This window comes from Acanthochromis polyacanthus, chromosome 2 (assembly GCF_021347895.1).
Source record: "Acanthochromis polyacanthus isolate Apoly-LR-REF ecotype Palm Island chromosome 2, KAUST_Apoly_ChrSc, whole genome shotgun sequence".
In the NCBI taxonomy this organism is placed as follows: Eukaryota; Metazoa; Chordata; class Actinopteri; family Pomacentridae; genus Acanthochromis; species Acanthochromis polyacanthus.
Genome location: NC_067114.1, coordinates 36,672,834 through 36,692,378, shown reverse-complemented (window position 1 = coordinate 36,692,378; position 19,545 = coordinate 36,672,834). Strand labels below are relative to the sequence as shown.

At 42.3% G+C, this 19,545-nt stretch overlaps 1 protein-coding gene across 8 annotated transcripts in view; it reads left to right on the top strand.

The window, feature by feature from the left end:
• The window catches only part of adamtsl3 (ADAMTS-like 3), a 159,167-nt gene that overhangs the window by 107,800 nt on the left and 31,822 nt on the right, over positions 1-19,545 (top strand). For 6 of the 8 annotated variants that reach the window (XR_007937122.1, XR_002596633.2, XR_007937121.1 and 3 more), the window contains 10 exons: positions 206-416; positions 1,197-1,344; positions 2,852-2,936; positions 5,684-5,979; positions 6,065-6,194; positions 8,332-8,542; positions 8,617-8,796; positions 9,226-9,379; positions 13,006-13,749; positions 14,708-14,948. Coding sequence is in view for 5 of the 8 variants with exons in the window: in XM_022213933.2 (XP_022069625.2) it covers positions 206-416; positions 1,197-1,344; positions 2,852-2,936; positions 5,684-5,979; positions 6,065-6,194; positions 8,332-8,542; positions 8,617-8,796; positions 9,226-9,379; positions 13,006-13,749; positions 14,708-14,948 (2,400 nt within the window). In the remaining 3 variants the exon portion in view is untranslated. Of the gene's footprint in view, positions 1-205; positions 417-1,196; positions 1,345-2,851; positions 2,937-5,683; positions 5,980-6,064; positions 6,195-8,331; positions 8,543-8,616; positions 8,797-9,225; positions 9,380-13,005; positions 13,750-14,707; positions 14,949-19,545 lie in introns of those variants that run through there. The other 2 variants (XM_022213936.2, XM_051937512.1) reach the window with 2 other exon arrangements.

Below are 19,545 nucleotides of genomic sequence, written 5' to 3'. Positions count from 1 at the left end.
TGTTTGTCACAATCAGTGCTGCTATTAGTGTGCGGCCAAATCACAGACCTAGTATGCAGTATGTTTGCTTCATGTTCTGCTGCCTCCGTCCTCTCCACCTTTCCTACAGTTTTAAAACCACTGGTCGAAGATTGGATATCTAAATGTAAACATAACTTTTTATTTGTGTGTGTGTGTGTGCGTGTGTGTGCGTGTGTCTATGCAGCTGGGAGCAAGGCCCCTGGACCCAGTGCTCGGTGTCCTGTGGTGAAAGTGGCGGTTGGCAGGATCGCAGTGTGCTGTGTGTGGAAGAAGACACTCTCGGATTGTTTTCCCAAGTGGAGGAGTGGAAGTGCACCCACTCTCCTCGACCTGTCACTCGGCAAGTCTGCAACTCCTTTGTCTGCCCCCAGTGGGTGGCGATGGAGTGGTCTCAGGTCAGTGTCTGCGTACCACAGCCATCTACACTGACAGAATCTCATCTGAACTCTAACATTCACCAAATTTATGAGCAGTTTTAGTTTTCTTTAACTTTTGTTTTCCTGTCCTCTGTTAAAAGAGAGTTAATAGATTGTTGGTCACGTTGACATACCATTCGACACTTGAATGACTCAGAGACAGGATTTTGTAAAGGTTCAATTCTAGGAAAATTGACAGGATAATTTCTACTGCGCAGACGATTCCCAAGTGAGCAGTGTTCTCTATACAGACACAGTGTAAAGAAACAGGAGAAACTTCCAGAAAGACAAACATCACTGCAGTACTTCACCTGTTGGCTTTGACTTGAACCAAATTAAACCTCTCTGAACAGACCTCAAAATGGCTCTCTGCCAAGAATTCCCATCCAACCTGACCGAACCAGAGAGGATGTGCAGGAAGAAAAATAGCAGAAAATCTCCAAATCCATTTGTGTAAAGGTTGTTGCATCACAGCCAAAATGACAGTAATTGTTGCTAAATGTTTTTTAACTAGTAGGTCTGAAAACTTTTGTCAGTGTCATTGTGGTAATTCAATTTTTTCTTTTTAATATATTTGAAAAATGTCAAAATTTCTCGTTTTGCTTCATCATTCGATGGTGTTTAGTGTGGATTAAGGGGAAAAATAAACTGAACAATTCTGGTATAAGACTGCTATAGCTAAACTAAATGTGAAGAAAGTGAAGGAGTCTGTGTACATTTGGAATGCGCTGCAATATGTGTGTTGTCATCCCGTCACAGTGCACAGTGACATGTGGTCACGGCCTGCGTTACCGAGTGGTTCTGTGCATTGATCATCGTGGGCAGCACATTGGAGGTTGTGACGCATCACTCAAACCTCACATTAAGGAAGACTGCCTGGTTCCTATTGCCTGCCAAAAGCCCAGAGGTAGGACAGTAATAACTGACAGTAAAGCACACACACACACACACACACACACACACACACACACACACACACACACACACACACACACACACACACACACACACACACATTACGTTTTCATCTTTAAATACAAAGCAGAACGTGTGAAAGAGAAGTGCAGAACACCTCAAAGAGGACACCCTCTAATGCACATCCTAACTTATTTGAAGAGGAGCAAAAACAAGATCAAGATAAGACCACACACACTGGCAAATATCCATGTATGCAAATACACAAAATAACTGAATGAAACTAAGCATTCGTTTACAATGGTCATCTATCTGCCAGGGATCTATGTAAGAGATGTTTAACAGAAACTACTTTCTGGACATTTTTTGTGGAACAATGGTGAAATGGGTAACTGTAGGAATATAGTTTATCAAAAAAAATGGGGTAACTCAAAGAATATGCATGCATACACTGCCTGGCTAAAAATAATATGGCATACTCTAATATTTGCATTTAGCCTGCACTTAGCTTTCACTACAGCATTCATTCAGTGTGGCATTATTTCAGTAAGCTTCTGCAATGTCACATCATTTATTCCTGTCCAGAGATGCATTCATTTTCTACCAAGATCTTATATTAATGATAGAGTCGGACCTTGCAGTGCGCATTATAACATTTAAGAAAATGTTGTCGGATTGGGGCTTAGTATTGGCAGAAACTAAATATTAAGTGACTTGGAGTGGATTGGGGTCTGAAAAACTAAAGAATGTCATCAGCATGCTTGGGATTAAAATGCAAACCTTCCTAACATGTTTGAAGCTTCCGCTCCATTTTCTAGACAACAGGATGGTAAATCCTGCACCATCTAAAAAATAATAATATTGATATAGATTAAGGGCTGCTCAGTGGCGTAGTGGTTAGCACTTTCGCCTTGCAGTAAGAAGATCCCTGGTTCGACTCCCGGGGTGGGCCTGGGATCTTTCTGCATGGAGTTTGCATGTTCTCCCTGAGCATGCGTGGGTTTTCTCCGGGTGCTCCGGCTTCCTCCCACAGTCCAAAAATATGCTGAGGTTGATTGAGTACTCTAAATTGTCCGTAGGTGTGAATGCGAGTGTGAGTGTTTGTCTGTGTATGTAGCCCTGTGACAGACTGGCGACCTGTCCAGGGTGTCCCCTGCCTTCACCCGAGTCAGCTGGGATAGGCTCCAGCGCCCCCCGTGACCCTAATGAGGATAAAGCGGTGTATAGAGGATGGATGGATGGATGATATAGATTATATAGATTTTTTTTTGGCAAGAAATGAAACAGTATTTGGACAGCAATACACTAAATGGAAAGATATATGGTGATTAGAGGCTATAAAAACTGGCTCAGCCTCCCTTGCAGTCATCGTTTTTTGGGAAACGGGTGAATTTTCCAGGTAAAGAAAGCTGATTAGAAAAATGCTTTAACTGTTTATGTCCGAAAGTAGGTCAGATGGCATGACTAACTGTGTAACTAATTTTGTGTCTCTCTGTCAGAATCTCTGCCAGTGGAGGCAAAGGTACCCTGGTTAAAACAAGCCCATGAACTGGAGTATCACTACACTGCTACAGAGAACCCCACGTGAGTACTGTGGGGAAAATGTTTGTGCTCAAATGGGGTTTGAATGCTTATGCAGAATTATTACGTAAGCTAACTGATATTCAACCAGTTAAGTTTGGATCAGATTAATATAATAATGCAGCATATGAAACTCCTCTTGTTGCGCTGTCAAGAAGCATCAGGTATTATTGGGGGAAATTATTTAGGCTGAAAGTTATTTATAAAGGCTCGGTATCTGAAATCTGCACGCCAGGGACCAAAATGTGAACAACAAAACAGTGGAGGCATTGAACTTGTATTTATGTACAACTAACAACACATTAACAACTACTAACTATGACACAGTAAGTACAAACATTAAGACAGTCAGCAACACAATGAGGTGAATATGAGTGAAGAATAAGGAGGGAAGAGAACTCAATATTTCAACATTGTACTGGGTTTCAATATTACTGTGAAATATGGAGCTCCAAGAGGATGGGATGAATAGCCCACACCTTTCATGGTATGCTAATTACAGCTTGGAAGAATTTGCTTTAGGAATAAAACGGAATTTAAAAAGTTGCACAAAGTTTCAGTGGCCGAAGGTTACTTGCATGTAAGTTGTGATGCTGCAGCAGTGCTTCTGCTGATAGAGGGTCCAGTCGGCCTGTTGACGTGTGCCGGAACAGTAGTGGACAGAGTAGAGCCGCAGAACTGCTCTTGAAGAATTTAGGAAGAGCTTAGGTCAGGCTGTTGGGAAGGAAGAATCTGTGGAAGGATGACTTTCGGAAAGGAGGACTCAGAGTGGTGCTTTCAGGTATGGTCTTTTTAAAGGGACTTTTGCATGTCATTAACTCAGGCGGGGGTCTGTTACAAACTCCATCAGGCAGCGCTGATGTCCAGATGTCTCTCACAGAATTGCACTGTCACATTGTTTTAGTAGTTTTCTGGTTTCTAAACAGTCTGATATTGTGACTCATCTTTTATATGTATATAAATATGATCCTGATGGACAGATGATCAAAGCAAACTAAACGCACACATAAGGCATTAGCCATGCTAAACTTCTAATTTGAATTTGAAATAAACAAGTCTGATAAAAGATATGAGGAGAGTGGATGGTGATCATAATGAGGTTAGCAAAATGTTTACCAGTTCCATTAAATGAGTGTACAGAAAGAATGGTTGAGTCCAAAAGTTCATTCTGTGGCCTGTGGAGTCTGAGCTTGTCACTTGTCTAAAATAGACCCAGTATGCATCTTGGATGTCTGGAGGTGTGTGTTATGAATCCTCTGAAGGTCTGCTTTCTTGTGGCCTCCTCCTGATAACACAAACTTCACACTATCCTGACAAATCTGGAAGGTATCTTCTTTTAAAGTTGAACATCTGCAGGTGCCTTAACGCCTCTGTTCCGCTGATCACAGTGGACTCTGTCTCCAGTCTGTGACTGAAAATGGATGAAACTTGTTCTTTCTCTGTCTTAAAGTTGATTCTGTCTCATTGATCCTACAGTAAGTACAGCATGAACACCTCCCCACCTTCAAGTAGATGCTAGATTACATACATCTGCTTTTTAAGTCACATTACCTGTGACCTCTTTTGTAAAATTAAAAAAGTCTTCAAAAGTGAGGGAGTATGCTTTTAAAACAATTTCATTTATAGTTTTCGTTTGTAAGCTGACTTTGTAAAATGTACAGTGAAAAGAAAAACAAATTAGTGGAGTGTCTTGGATAGGGCAGAGGAATCAGTTTTGGAAAGTCTCTATGTTCAGATGGAGATTGCTGGCATCACTTCAGTATTTAGAAAAGGACCAAAAACTCAAAACTCTGGACAATATTGCAGACTTTCAGACTAAGAAATAACACATATGGAATCGTGTACTAAGCAACAAAGGTGCAAGAAAGCTAAATATGTTGTATAAATAATATAGATAAAGAATTAAAAATATTTCAGAATAGTCACATTGGCTTTTCACACGCCACTCTCAAAACCAGCTTCGCAAGACTATTATTTGACATTTAGAGATAAAGATTGGGACAAAAAATTAATTACAATGATGTCAAACCCCAAGAAATACACACTTTAGTTTTCTGTCTCATTATTTTTTACCCTTATCTGACAGCATTCGGTTTAGACATGTGTTCTGAAAGTGATCTGAAAATGTTGCTAGGTCTGGCCCAGAATGATTCCCACTGTAGAATTATGTAAAAGTGACCAAGACAAGAGACCAACATGTGAAACTGCATCAGATTCTGGGGTGTATTTCTGAAAGAAACCACTGATTTTCAGTAGATATTGACCTGTTCATGTTGGATGTACCTTTTTCCACTTTAATAACCCTACAAACACACTCAGCCACCCAGCTTAATCAGGACTGTGTGAATCTGTCCAACTGTGTTTTCTCTCCTACTGCTGCTGATGATTAGCATGTGATTATCGCCTGCTGCTCAGGGCCTGGTCAGGTCTGTTAGCCTCCCTGGGATCCATCATCTTTCAGAGTTCACTCACACCTCAACCACTTGGCAGACACACACATGCTTGTCAAAGCCATTGCAAACATGCACTTCAAACACTTTCTGCACACACACCTCAAACATTTTTCACACATACCAACAGCGGGCACCAACAAGTGTTCTTCACATGGAACAAATCGAATTTTAGATAAACAACATTCATTTAATGAGCATGTTAGGGTCTACTTGAAGCTGTGGTCGTTAAACTTTGCACTGTAACAAATACATGAGCAAACAATGATTTATCAGAGACTGTTGCTCTGCCACTTTTAGATTTGTGCCTGGGCCCTGGTCACCCTGCAGCACTACCTGTGGACCTGGCAAGCAAACTCGGGAGGTGAAATGTCGGGTTCTGCTTTCTTTCACCAAGACAGAGGTGGATCTTCCAGAGGGAGAGTGTGTCGAAGACAGGCCCCAGGTGGAAAGGCCCTGCTACCAAGAGTCATGCACCAGAGTTACAGACATCTCATCAGGCCTCCAAACCCATGCCGCTTCTTTCATCCAGACTGAGGAACAGTATAGCTGGGACTATAGGGGCTTCACTGCTTGCTCAGCCACGTGTGCTGCCGGTGAGGTTTCTTAATTGGACGTTCGGTGCTGAATTGCTCATGCCTTTGATGTTCAACTGTTGCCTTGTCTTTGTCCTCTGCCCAGGGAAGCAGACAGCAGTTGTGAGGTGTGTTAACAGGAAGCAAGGTGAGGAAGTGGAGGATTCTTTGTGTGATTCATCCAGCAGGCCCTCGGAAATGATCCGCATCTGTAATCCTGAGCCGTGCCCTGCAAGGTAAATGACCACAAAGTCCCTAAAGTCACATACAAAGATAACAGAGCCTGAACAAGCACATTACAGTCAGGAACAGATCTGGCTAGAAGTGGTAACAGCTCTCTGTGCTGTTTCTCAAAGCAGACGCAAAGTTGGGACAAACCTTTACAGGCACAACCTTGTGATCATCCTTTTCAGTCTTTCCTCTTCCTTTGCTGTTATTGATTAAACAAGTTTCACCATGACATTTACTACAAAGGGCAATAAAGCTGTCCCATTTACAAAGACGAAACAGAGACAAAACATACAGTATATTGATTAAGAGGCCATTTTTGTACTTTGACATAAGATCTATAATGCCTCAGAACATCCTAACAACTTAAAACATTATGTAAAAGTAAAATACATACAATCTTTTATTGTTGTCCTTGTCACTATTTTTTTTAGCTCTATAAAGTGCTGTTTATTATGACACATACAGAGAATTCTAGCATTAACTTTGATCAATTAGACCTCCTATTGAACTTCTGTAGCTCTCTGATTGCACTTGCAGATTGAAGATCTATTTTCCAATTCACACACTGTAAACAATACCAGCATTATGAAGGTACAGTCAGCAAACAGTATATTTGACTTTAGGTCAGTGAGCACAGACTTTAGTTTTAACCTATTTACAGATATATTGGTACTGAATCTAGTAACATCACTGTAAAGTCTCCAGGACACTGTATAAGTTAGTTCCTTTGTGTAATTCTACTATTTTTTTCTTTTAAACTTTACTTTTATGTGTTGACTAAATACATCTGAACCATTAGTGTGTGCCTGCATGTGTGTTTCTCTGTGGGTGTGCACTCTGTAAGCTACTACATTTCCACATACCAAGTAGTACTGTTGGAAAAATAACAGTGAGAACACAAGGAAATGTATAAATGTCCTTATTCCCTCTTCTTCCCTCTATCATTTACCCTTTCCCTGTCCACTTATGTAGGGGATCCACACTGAGAAATCAGTCTGAGGATACGCAGCCCAGACCACCTCAGTTCATCCTCAGTGCAGCTTGGTGAATCTTCACATGTACTTAGGGCTGTCAATGTGTAATCTGCTCACCCAAGACAATTAGTAATGTCAGGTGGGAACAAGGTCATACAGTGATCACAAGCCTGGACAATTGGTTTATATTGAGCAAACTATTATGACAAAGAAATGCACTCACAAGCAGAAGTACACCCATGGTCAAAAGTTTTAGGACAGGTTCTAATTTATTTGAATGAGAAAATGTCCTAAAACATTTGACAGGGGGTGTAAGGCCCTTCCTTGAACTCCGTACAAACAAAAAACGACTCAACTGAAGACAGGAAAGTAATGCATCTGTCAGACAGACCTACTTTTTCCACATTATTGGGCAGGTCACAAGTTATCTGGCAATATGGGTAGGAAAAATATTCAGTCTGAAGGTAAAGTGAGTGGAATAGTCCAGTTTCTTGCAAGAGGCTTGTAAACAATTGCTACCGCCAGAGTCCAAAGAATTTCTTGGCGCAAGATCCTACAGAGCTAAGGGAGTTCATAAAACTATGTTCCAGGGTGCCCAGATAGCTCGACTTGTTGAGCAGCAACCCGTGTACAGGGCCTATAGTCCCCAATGTGGCGGCCTGGATTTGATTCCAGCTGCGGATCTTCTTCCTCCTTTACTGTCTGCCTCTCTACTAAAAAAACTATCAAAGTCAAAAGGCCAAAAAATATCTTTTAAAAAAACCCAAAACTATACTCCCAAAGCATTCCGGACCATTACATGAGAAGCCGTGATCACTGTGCCGCATGACGATGCTGAATTTTTTAGAAAAATGTCACTTTCATTCCTCTATCCTCCTTTTATCACCTCCTTTTATCTTTTCCAAACACTATGGGTGGGAAGAGACAAGATAAACGATAGATAAAACAGAGCTTTACAGAAATGTTGGGATATGTGTGATGAAATACTTTTAGTATTATATCTTTAATAGAAATACCTGAATGTTGTAATTTATTTGATAATGATATAATTTGGTCAGAAGGTGTCACAAAGGTTTCGTTTAGTGCATTTCCACAATCGCCTAGAAAAAGCATTCATTCTAATATTTATCATTATTTTGTGTCTGAGCTGCTCCATCTCTTTCTGCAGATGGGAGCTAACAGCGTGGACTGGCTGCTCTGCATCCTGTGGCGTCGGCATACAGACCAGGAGTGTTTTTTGCATGCGTCTGTTGTCCATTGACCAGCAGGATATTCTGACTGTTTCAGAGGGAGAGTGCAGGGATTTCAAACCTGCCATCCTGCAACCCTGTAACCAAGTGGACTGTCCTCCAGCCTGGGAGACCGAACCTTGGCAGCAGGTATTTGCCAATATATGGAAAATGATTAAATTCTTCCCTTCCTAGCTCAGACTTCTTCTGTTTCCGTCTTCCAGTGCTCCCAGTCCTGTGGTGGCGGCGTCCAGGTGCGGAAGGTCTATTGCAAGCAGCTCCTATCCACAGGGGCCTATAGGAGGCTGGGAGACGGGATCTGCTGGGGAGTCAAACCTGACACTAACAGAGACTGTAACAATATTGACTGTCTCCCTTACATGGCAGGAGGAGAATGGGGCAAGGTGAGCATTAGTCAGTGGAGAAGTGAAAGAGCTGACAGAGAAAGAGTGGAGGTTGCATGAAGACCATTGTTTTCAATATTGCGTCATTTTCACAAAGTCCTATATAATTTGAACTAAGACCTGATCAAGTTTCAAGTCAGCTTCTTCAACCAGTTTCTTCCATGACTTTTTGATTAAGTGTCGTAAATATGAATTAGCATATCTGTTGATGTATATTATATACTGCATAATCTATTATATATTTTATCTATATAGGCTGAATTTCAGCCTGGCATCTCACTTAACCATACTGAGCATGTGCAAAAACATTGGCACTGGATGATAAAACTAACAAGCATAACCCCATACAGGGTTTTGCAGAATCATCTATCTCTGACGTTTTTTTTTCAAAAACATCTTGATTCTGTCTTGTTTTATTTTGCTCTGTAGTGTTCTGTGTCCTGTGGTTTGGGGATCCAGCGTAGGGAACCACTCTGTCGCCAGTTAAGGGGCATGGGCCAACAGGTGACGTTGGCCAGGGAGCTATGCGTAGGTTTAACCTCTCCGCCTCTGGTACGAACCTGCCGCATGCTGACCTGTCCCAGTAAGAATACATAAACACTCACACATACATTTTACTGTGTTTTTTGTGAAAATGGCCACCATGGGTACATGCAGCCATCCAACATGATTAAACACTGAAGCTCTCTGTGTTCCATTTCTTCTGCACTATTACTTGATATTAATGTGTACACATTTAGAAAAACCCATTTGTTGACATTGGAAATTGAGTGTAAAATTTTCCTAAAGGAAAAAGGTCTGTTTTTGCTGTTGCTAGAAATACACAATACCACTCAGTACAGCACGACAAGATTTTAATCTATGGCATATTCTCCCTTATAAAGGGGGTGCTCGGTTTATAATGTTTTCGACCTACGGCATTTTGTCATTACGTCTGAACTGGTTACAGGTGGGTCCTCAGTTTAAAAAATATGGCGTTTCATTGTTTTGTCAGAACTGGTTACGTGTAATTAGTTGTTGAGCGGAGCAGACGAATACGCGGTGCTATAAGACGGCTTTGTTTGCATTCGCCGGTTGTACGCCACCTTGGATTGCGCTACATTCGCTAATTTTTTGTCCTTCATTGTGTCTTCCAAGCCTAAGTCAGACTCTTCTGTTGGCAGTGCTTCGAAGAAAAGGAAAGCCACCTCCATGGAAGTCCAATTAGATAATATAATAAAACAGTCAAGTGGTATAAACAGTGCAACATATTCTGTTATCCTCTTGTAAAATGACTCATACACGCATGAAGGTCGTTGGTATTCATGGCTTTTTCAAAGAACGATGCACGTAACGGCTTTCTTAACATTTTCGCCAGAGTTCCGACTTGCGGCGTAAATTGATTTACATTGATCCATAAGAACAGAACTAGACATAAGTCGAGCACCCCTTGTATACAGCCACCCAATATATGAAATGGTTCTTGAAGAATATCCCATTATCCCATGTATTTGAGGGTTATTAATCTGTCAGATCCCTGTGTCAGTTGAATGAAAGACGAGGCTATAGTGTTGACAGAATTGCAAATTATACTTTTAGGATATCGAAATACTGTGGTATACATATGTACATACAACACCACAATACTGCCAAGCCTACTTGCACACTTGATTGGAATTGTTAGACAGGCAGTAAAATTTAAGAGAAGAGAGAATGCAAACATGATCATAAATTACAATAAACCCCTATTTTCTTCTATCTCTTACTAAGGTTATTACTGACCAATTTTGAGCCAGTGCACATTTAGACCCAGGCTTTGGAGAGGCATCCTTACTTGAATTTAAAGATCAGAACCCAGGACCTTCTTACTGTTAGGCTGCAGTGCTAACCACTGCAACACCTGTCACCCCACTGATGAGTTTTGGATGACACTAAACTGTATCAGTGCATCAAACAGTTAATTTTTTATTTCACATGAGTGAATTCACCAGAGTACTAAAGCATATCATTCTTGATTTGTGGTCCTAGGTTAAACAGAAATAGGCAAATGTGTTGCCAGCTGTAGCTGTGACATGTCAAATTTCAAATTTCTTGAACGTTCTCATGAACACAATGTTGGTATGGGTATACAGCCAGACTATAATTAGCTATGGCACTGTGAGAAATGCAAACACTCCCCAGTTGTGTGCAGGGTCTCACTTTGTCAAACTATCAACAGATCTTGCCTTCTCTTTGAAAGATAATATTGGAATAAAAACCTTTGAAGCACAGCCAGTCTAATCTTTAGTCTTCATGATAACATTTTGTATTGTACAGTATCTTAGCAGTGTGTTTCATCCTAATGTGTGGGAAGGATGCATGAACATCATGCATTAAAGGGGACATATTATGCAAATCTCACTTTGTGAAAGTTTTTTTATAGTAGTGTGTGTTTCAGTAGCTCATTATGAGGTTCGAATTTGAAAACTGTCTGTTTCCTCCCTGCCTTGCTACACCACATTTTGTGAATATGCCTGCTCAAACGGCTGAGTTTGAGTAGGGTTCGCTTATGACGAAATAAGCGGATTTAACTCCTCCCCCTGACTGTGCCCCCCCGTCCCCCCGCCCCGCATGACCGTACTGTCCTACCAGCGTGCATTGTCCTGGGTGAGGGAGGGCGTTCTGGAGTGGCGGTTCCCTCACAGCGCCACTCCTCTCGTTTCCCGGAGCTCGGCTTCTCGGTGTGGGCGCTGGGCAGTCTCGTGCGAAGTGACCAGGCTCATGGCATCGGTAGCAGCCATCTGGAGAGCGGCGGCAGCGGCGCCGGGCGGCTCTTGGCTGGTGGCGGCTCCCCGCTCTGGGCTGGTGGTGGCCGGCGACTGGCTGCCGGAGCATCTCTCCTGCTAGCAGCTGCTGCGGCGTCGGCTTCGCCGCCTGTGGTGGCCCCCCGTTTCGTCAAGGGGCGCCGGGTTCTTGGTGTGGTGGAGCTGTCGGGGATTACGGGAGCGAACTCTCCGCTGGCCGGCTCTTTTCCTCTCAGGTTTGCTCCCAAGAGGCGGCTCAGTCCCTCGATGACAGCTTGTAAGCCCCGTCCTCTCCCAGAGAGGGGAGGGGGAGTGGGCGCAGACAGATGTGTTCATTTGCATACCTGGAAGCAGGCCCAGAAACAGCCTGTTCTCAGCAGGGCTGGTGAGAGTGACTTTTTCGACCGCTGAAACTCCGAGCAAGGGATGATTTTGGGGCGAACAAACTTAAATACTATGTTTTTGGGCTTCTGAGATCTATATGATGTGACTGAAAAATAGCATATGTTATCTTTAAGCTCAGCAGCGGTTTAGTAAGTGCTCATTCAAAATTCATTTGATATTGGGTTCAAGTCCACCTCTGAATGGCTCAAAAGAAGAAAATTAAGGTTTTGAAGTAACTCAGTCAAAGTCCAGACTTTAATCCAATTCAGATACTGTAGCAAGACCCAAAAAAGGCAATTCATGCTGGAACCGAGCTACTGTGGCCAAATAAAAACTGGTGACTTACACTCACTTGCCCCTTTAGTTGGTACACATTGCTGGTAAAATGTTGGACCCCCTTTTGCCTTCAGAACTGCCTTAATTGTTTGTGACATACTTTCAACAAGGTGTTGGAAACATTCCTCAGAGATTTTGATCCATATTGCATGATAGCATCACACTGTTGCTGCAGATTGCTGCACATCCATGATGCCAGTCTCCCGCTCCACCACATCCCAAAGGTTCTACTGGATTGAAAACTGGTGACTGTGGAGGCCATTGGAGTACAATGAACTCATTGAAATGTTCAAGAAACCAGTTTGAGCTCATTTGAGCTCTGTGTCATGATGCATTCTCGTGCTGGAAGTAGCCATCAGAAGATGGATACACTGTGATCATAAAGGGATGGACATGGTTAGCAACAATAGTTCCCCATTCTGGTGGAGGGGGGGATCTGCCACTATCTGGCAGCTGAGGTAGAGTCTGTGACAGCTTGATGTCAAACCCAAATGTTTTCATTCTACAGCAAAAATAAAGGACTTGGCCCCACTGTTCCAATGCTTTTGGAGGGGAGTGTAATATCACATATACCACAAGTCATATAGGTTGGAGTTCATCCAACATTTAGAAAGCAAGTGATTTTAATTTTAGAGACTTTGATCTGTCTAAACAAAAACAGACTTACACAAAACTTGCACATTTCTGTGAGCATTAAAAATCACCTTCTCACTTTCTGTTCCAACAGAGCACAAGAAGAACTTGAGACTCAAAGACACGGAGAAGGTTCAAATAAAGAACCAAGTAAAGCAGACAGTCAAACATCGAGCAAAGCCTCGAGGCTATGAGGAGGGGGTAAAACGATGTCCGCTGCTCATGGGCGTGCATCGCATCTACATCCAGACCCGCAAAGAAAAACACCTCCACCTGACTGTTGGAGGCCATGCCTTCCTTTTACCCAATACTTCTCTGGTCATCAAATGCCCTGTCAGACGGTTCCCTAAAGTCTACATAAGCTGGCTCAAAGATGGGAGCCCCCTGCGCAGCTCCAAACACCTCCGCATCACCAAATCCGGCTCTCTGAAAATCCACCTAGTTGGGACACAGGACATTGGGGTGTACAAGTGTGTTGCTGGACCTGCCTCAGACATCTTCACCCTCCAGCTGATAGGTAGTACCAGCAGGTCAACTGACACACTGTCTACTGCCAGTCTTAGTCCCGACTGGGGGGAGATGTCGCCTAGTTGTCACAGACACTACTCAGACTGGGAGCTGATCACACCTGAAATCACTGTGTCTCTGCTGCCCTTTCGTGGACAGCAGGTCTCTCTGCTGCCACGAGTGAAGGAGAGGCTGATTAATATCACACTGCAGGCTGACAGAGGAGAGATTCAGCAGGAGCAGGCCTCAGAACTCATCTCCTCACTGCTGACCCACATGTCTGCTTCCCAGCTCTGGACCACAACTACAAAGGGAGAAGGACAAGATAAAGGTAATTAGAAACCCAACTACACGTTCTGTAACACTTCAGTTTTCTTCTGTTTAATAGGAAATAACTTAAGGTATTTCTTATTCTCTGTGAGACAAATTCTTTCTTTCATCATATGTCTTTCAATTTAAATATGAAAAACATATTAAAAAATCCACTTATTTGGCCAAGCTTCTCTGAACTCACATTACAAGACATTTTCTTCTGCAGAGCTACCGCTTAGTGGATGGCTGTTGTTGACTATTGTGGTAAAAATCCAGGACCTAAGCAATTTCAGAAATGATCCAATCAGTCCATCCAGCACCACCAATCCTGCTATTGAAATGATCACTCTGATCCCATCTTTGCCCCCATTCTAATATTTGATGTGAATACACCAGTTTAATCCTAAGCAAATTTAGTCAAGTATCTCCTCATGGTCTGCTAAGTGTCTGTTCTGTGTGTGCATTGTGTTAATGCACAGTCCTGCCTCAGAAAATGGAGAACAAGTGACTCAGACCAATATACACAACATTATTCCAGTGTGTCCCATATATAGAACTCATGTACAGAACAGGAGAGATCAGACGAGTGAAAAGGTGGATTGGGATCTAGAGGTATGGTAAATCTGGCACCTTCCTACTTTCTACATTTGCATACTAAACTGTCAAGAGTCTTTCTTCAAAATCACAGACTCCTCTTTTTGGTGAATTTTCTGTATCAGCTGAATTTTGAATTGTATTACTGCTATATATTTGGCAGGTTGGGTAGCTTTATCAATGAGCAGGTATACAAGTGTTCCTAACGAAGTGGTCAGTCACTGGAAATGTAAATGTATGCTGAAGTTTCTCTTTAAACTATAGCTTAATGAAAAACCAATAAGAAGAAATTGCTCGTCATATTGGTTGACCAGTCTTGGTCTCACTTTTAGGAATAAATGTTCACTTTCTTTTGCTGTGTTTCTGTCTGATTGGTTCTGTAGACAGACTGCCCAACTGGTCTGAGTACTCTTCATCTGAGATGGTTGTGAACAGGCCGCTGATCATCAGACAGCAGCAGAGCCTTCCACTGACTTTTCAGAAGAACATCAACATCAGTATCGGACACAGTGCTCTTCTTACCTACGACACACGGTCGCTGACTATACGCTGTCCTACAGAGGGTTTCCCACCTGCCAAAATCAGCTGGACCAAAGATGGAGCTCTGCTACAGCACAATGACAGGTAACATGGTGGAATTAGTGGTGGCACATCAGTCACTACTGATACAGTGCAATCTCTGAGGTATTTTAGTCATGTTAACATATATATAAATATCATAATACCAGACTAACAGTTTTTGTAAATTCTGGCCTGTATTTAAAAAAAATTCTCTTATGAGTGTTTTTTTTACATTGAGCCAAAGATGGAAAAGAATACGAGGATCAGTAATCAAATAAAAATCAGTCTACAACAAAAGTGAATACACCTTTGAGCACTGACAGATAAGTTACTTGTAATCTTTGAAACAAAGTTCAGAAAAGAGGTGTTCAATTGGCCTAATTACATGAACACACTCATAAAGTGACCTGTAAACACCAGGAAAAATAGTTTCCAGAGGAATTAAAAAATCTGATTCTGAGACCTTGTGAAGCCAACAAAAGATACATGAAGATCAAAGACCAAGCAAGAGATTTTTTGGTAGATAAAATAAACTTCTTGCTTTTCAGCACAAAACTGCAAGATGAAACTTTGCAAAAAAAAAAAGAAAAAAACGTGAAGAAAGGCCTGATGAATATTAGGAGTATGTTTTTGTGAGGAGTTGTGATGTTACATAAAAACCAAGTAAATCTGTAGTATGTAAGCTATCTACTCGGCTATAGAATATAAAGAGAAAGATTCTCACAGCAATGAAAGGTTTGTGTATTTAGTTTCTGGTTCGAGTTGTCATGCAGCGTACCAGCTGCTATTAGCACCAGCTGTCAAATTTAACAAAGAATTGCAGACTGATCATTCTATCTCAGGTAGTTTCATATTTTTCATATTGCACTTGTCTCAGTTGTTCATATACATGGTGAGAACTGTTTAGAGAATTGACTGGAAAGGCAGCTGTATGTAGTCCAGGCACTGTTTGCTTTCAGTGATATCTCAGTGATCATAACCAAGAACAGGTCAGACTTGCCTCCACTGATGTTTACTTGCCTCCATTTCTTCTCGTGCTGGATTTGTTTGGATAATGTAGAGTTTTTCTGTTTATTAATTTTCATATCCTAAGAGTATCTTTTTTCCCCTTGTAAATATTCGTTATGCTGACAAAAGAATCTGATACATTTTAAATAGGGCTTGGCATCTTAATACGCATTAATTAATGCTGACAATTATTTTATCATACGTTCATGTAGTTTTTCATTCATGGTATTTTGAAAGTCTCTTGCTCACTGGCTCTGAATACACAGAGGGCTAGATGTTAATCAGTATTTGGGATGGGTGTCATCACGTCTCACCGAAACTAACAGTGGGGGGAGGTTTAGGGAGAGAGGGTGGATGCAACGTGTGGGATAAGCAGAGATAATCTAAAACAAGACAAGCTAACAAATGCCACAGTGAAGTAGTTAGCTACAGACTGCATTCTGATTAGCTTTGTTGGTCTGAGAAATGTTCTTAGGATCGCAATGAATGACAGCACACATGAGCCTCAACCTGCATCACTGCAAGGGTTTTTTGTGTGTTTGTGATGATATAAACCAGGACTATAATCCCCGATGCAGTGGTCATCCTTCCTTTGCCCGCTCCTGAAAGGCACCTTCTTTCTGTCCAATGAAGCTTTAATGTCTTTAGTCACCCAGGATCTATTGCTGGGGAAACAGTGTACTATCTTGGTTTAGATTACGCTGTCCATGCAGAAGGGGATGCATGGTGGCTCGGTTGTTAGCACCGTTGCCTCACAGCTAGAAGATCCCTGGTTCATGTCCTGGCTATGTGGAGTTTTTATGTTTTCACCGGGTTCTCTGGCTTCCTCTCACCGTCCAAAAACATTGGTTAACTGGTGATTCTAAACTATCCATAGTTGTGAATGTAAATGTGGTTGCTTGTGTGTCTCTATGTGTAGCCCTGCAATAGATTGGCAACCTTCGCACTGAGTTGGGATATGCTCCAGCCCTTCCACGACCCTACAGAAGATTAAGCAACGTGTAGGATGTCTATGCAGAAACATAGTCTGTAATACAGTCCATCTGTTAATCTGTGTCCTCCCTGTATGGGTTACTGAGAACATCCCTGCAGGTTCTCCACAACATCCCTTGACCACATCTGAACAGCTCTCATGATCATTGGTTGCTGCTGTATGGCAAGAATGTTGATGGGCTTGAGATGGACCAGGTTGTGATCTTACCTGCCCAGAGGAGGGAAAGCTATGGAGTTGTATGCTTCCTTAACATTGGCATACAACAGGCCCAGTGTTCTGTTGTAACTGGTACTGCAATGCAAAAAAGTTTTCAGGTTGGCAAAGTTGATGTAACACTGACGTGACTGAAATCCCCAAAAATGGCTATGAAGGTACTGAGGTGAAGTGTCTGTGGTTCTGTGGATCACGGAATCAAGGACTCCAGTAACCCTCAACGTATTGGCAATGTAATGAATGTAAACAACTATCAAACTGGTTTGAAAAAATATTACGGACAGATACTCACCAATAGCCATTTGATGTCCAGACTACATACAAGTTCCCTTACAGGAACGTATCTGGGGTTGCACTGCTTTCCTCTTTTTGCTGCTCTCACTGCAACTTCTGTCCGCCCACACCAAATAGAAGCCTTAAACCCATGATACAGCCTGGTATGTTGTCATGCCCTCACAAAACCCACTGTTGCTCTTCGTGAGTGATGTTAGCTTGTCTCTTATTCTCCAGAGACCTTACATTCCCCGCGTCCTTAGACATCACCTTTTCCCAGACCTACAGCCCAGTATCTCTTTCTCTGCTTGCTGAGGATTTTGTGTCTCAAGAACAGAGCAGCAGCACACTGTCGAAGGCTCATTAGCTGTCCCTGAGTCAAACAACAGGAGGCTTCATCTCCACTGCCGGAATGGGAATTTGATGGGAAAAATGTGACATTAAAAAGTATTTCAAAAGTGGCAGAAATGTGAAACAAAATTATAGGGCCACATTGTTCTACTTAGAACAAATGTAGCCTGTAGCCTGATACTTCGAATGAAGTGCAGAAAATGTGGGGAAAAAAGTAATAAAACACAATCACACAAAGAGAGAGTGAAAGTGAATGAAGTAAACAAAGGAGAAGAAGGAGAAGTAGAACAGATATATAATCCATACAGTGTGGTATATGGCACAGGTTTGCATTCAAGTAACCTGTGGTATTTAGTTTCAGTGTCACTGACTACTAAAGGAGCACTTCTAGAAGCTTGTACTGTAATGTTCACATCTAAGTTAGGTCCAGCTCCCGTTTTAAGGCCTGGTTTGCTTACTTCCTATTTAAGCTTGAAATTTCCTGTTGTGTGTTGTATTCACTCTTGTCTTGTTGTAGGTGTCTTTACATTCTCTGGTCTTGTTTGCTTTCATGCCTGTGTGATCTGCCCTGCCTTAATGTGCTCCACCTGTGTGACTTTCTCCCCTGCCCCATTGTCTATATACTTACCCTATTCCTTACCCTGACTAACCCTGTTTTAACTACTGGGCTCAGTTTTCTGATTTGGATACTTCTGCTTCATTGTTGTGCTTCTTGTACAATTAATCCACAATTTTTTGTGAGCCTCCCGTGGTGTGCATTGTGAGTCCATTCCCTGTTTGTACAGTAATAGCAACATGGACTCAGCTTACTCAGATCAGTAGCGGCAATCCCCTGATATGTAGCTCTCTCCCTCTCTTCACTCAGACGTTAACCCAAATACTTCAGCAGCCAGTGCTTTGGTTGGAATCTGGACTACGTAACTGAGTTCTGAACACTAGCAGCAGGCAACCGCTGGAACCAATCAGTGCTTTCTGATACCTTTCTACAAGGACTTTTAGCTAGTATGAAGGATGAGCTAGCTGACAGATTGAGAGGAAGAGAGCGAGAGACAGAAGGGTGAAAGAAGAGGTTTGGTTTCAAAATTCAGTTTCAATGAATCGTTTTTTGGAAACAGAAATCATAATGAAACCATCACTCTGTCAAAATCAAAAGAAACCACCCCTGTAATGCAACAAAAACATTCAACAACAAGCTGAACAGTGTTACTGTAATCAAAGATTGGGCAACTGTTCTATGAAATGTGTCCAGATGAAGGGTTGTAGAGGGCAGCACCTGGCTTCCTCCCTTCCGTCTCTCCCCCACAGCTGGGGTGATGGACAGAGGGGGGAACCTGCACTTGCTTTTTTCATTCCATAGTCAGAGTACGGTTTTCTGCGAACACTCTCAGAAGTAGTGGCAGAGCTCTACGGACCCCCTCAACAACTCCGTTCTACAGCCTGTGGATGTGATGTTGGTGGTCTGCCTGAAGATGTTGCTGATATCCTCATCAGGTGGTCCAGTGCAACCACCTTACCTGAGACGGACTTGTAGGCTGGCAGACTGCAATGTCTGTGGTCAAATAATGCTGTTGAAAAACAAGGTTTCTTCAAAGAGCCAAATGCCTGGAGCCTCATCAGTGACCTGTGTGGTCTGGAAAAACTGTCAGGCCTGTAGGACAGAGCTGTAGAAGGGGGTCCACTCAGGTAGGTCCACTTCATCTGATTTTAACAGGAAAAGCTTCTTGTCTTTGCTACATGAGGCAATGTTGGACTGGATATCAATCGGTCCCTGTCCCCCTTCAATTCCAGGTAGATAGAGAGCTGCTGCTCAAATCCAGTGCC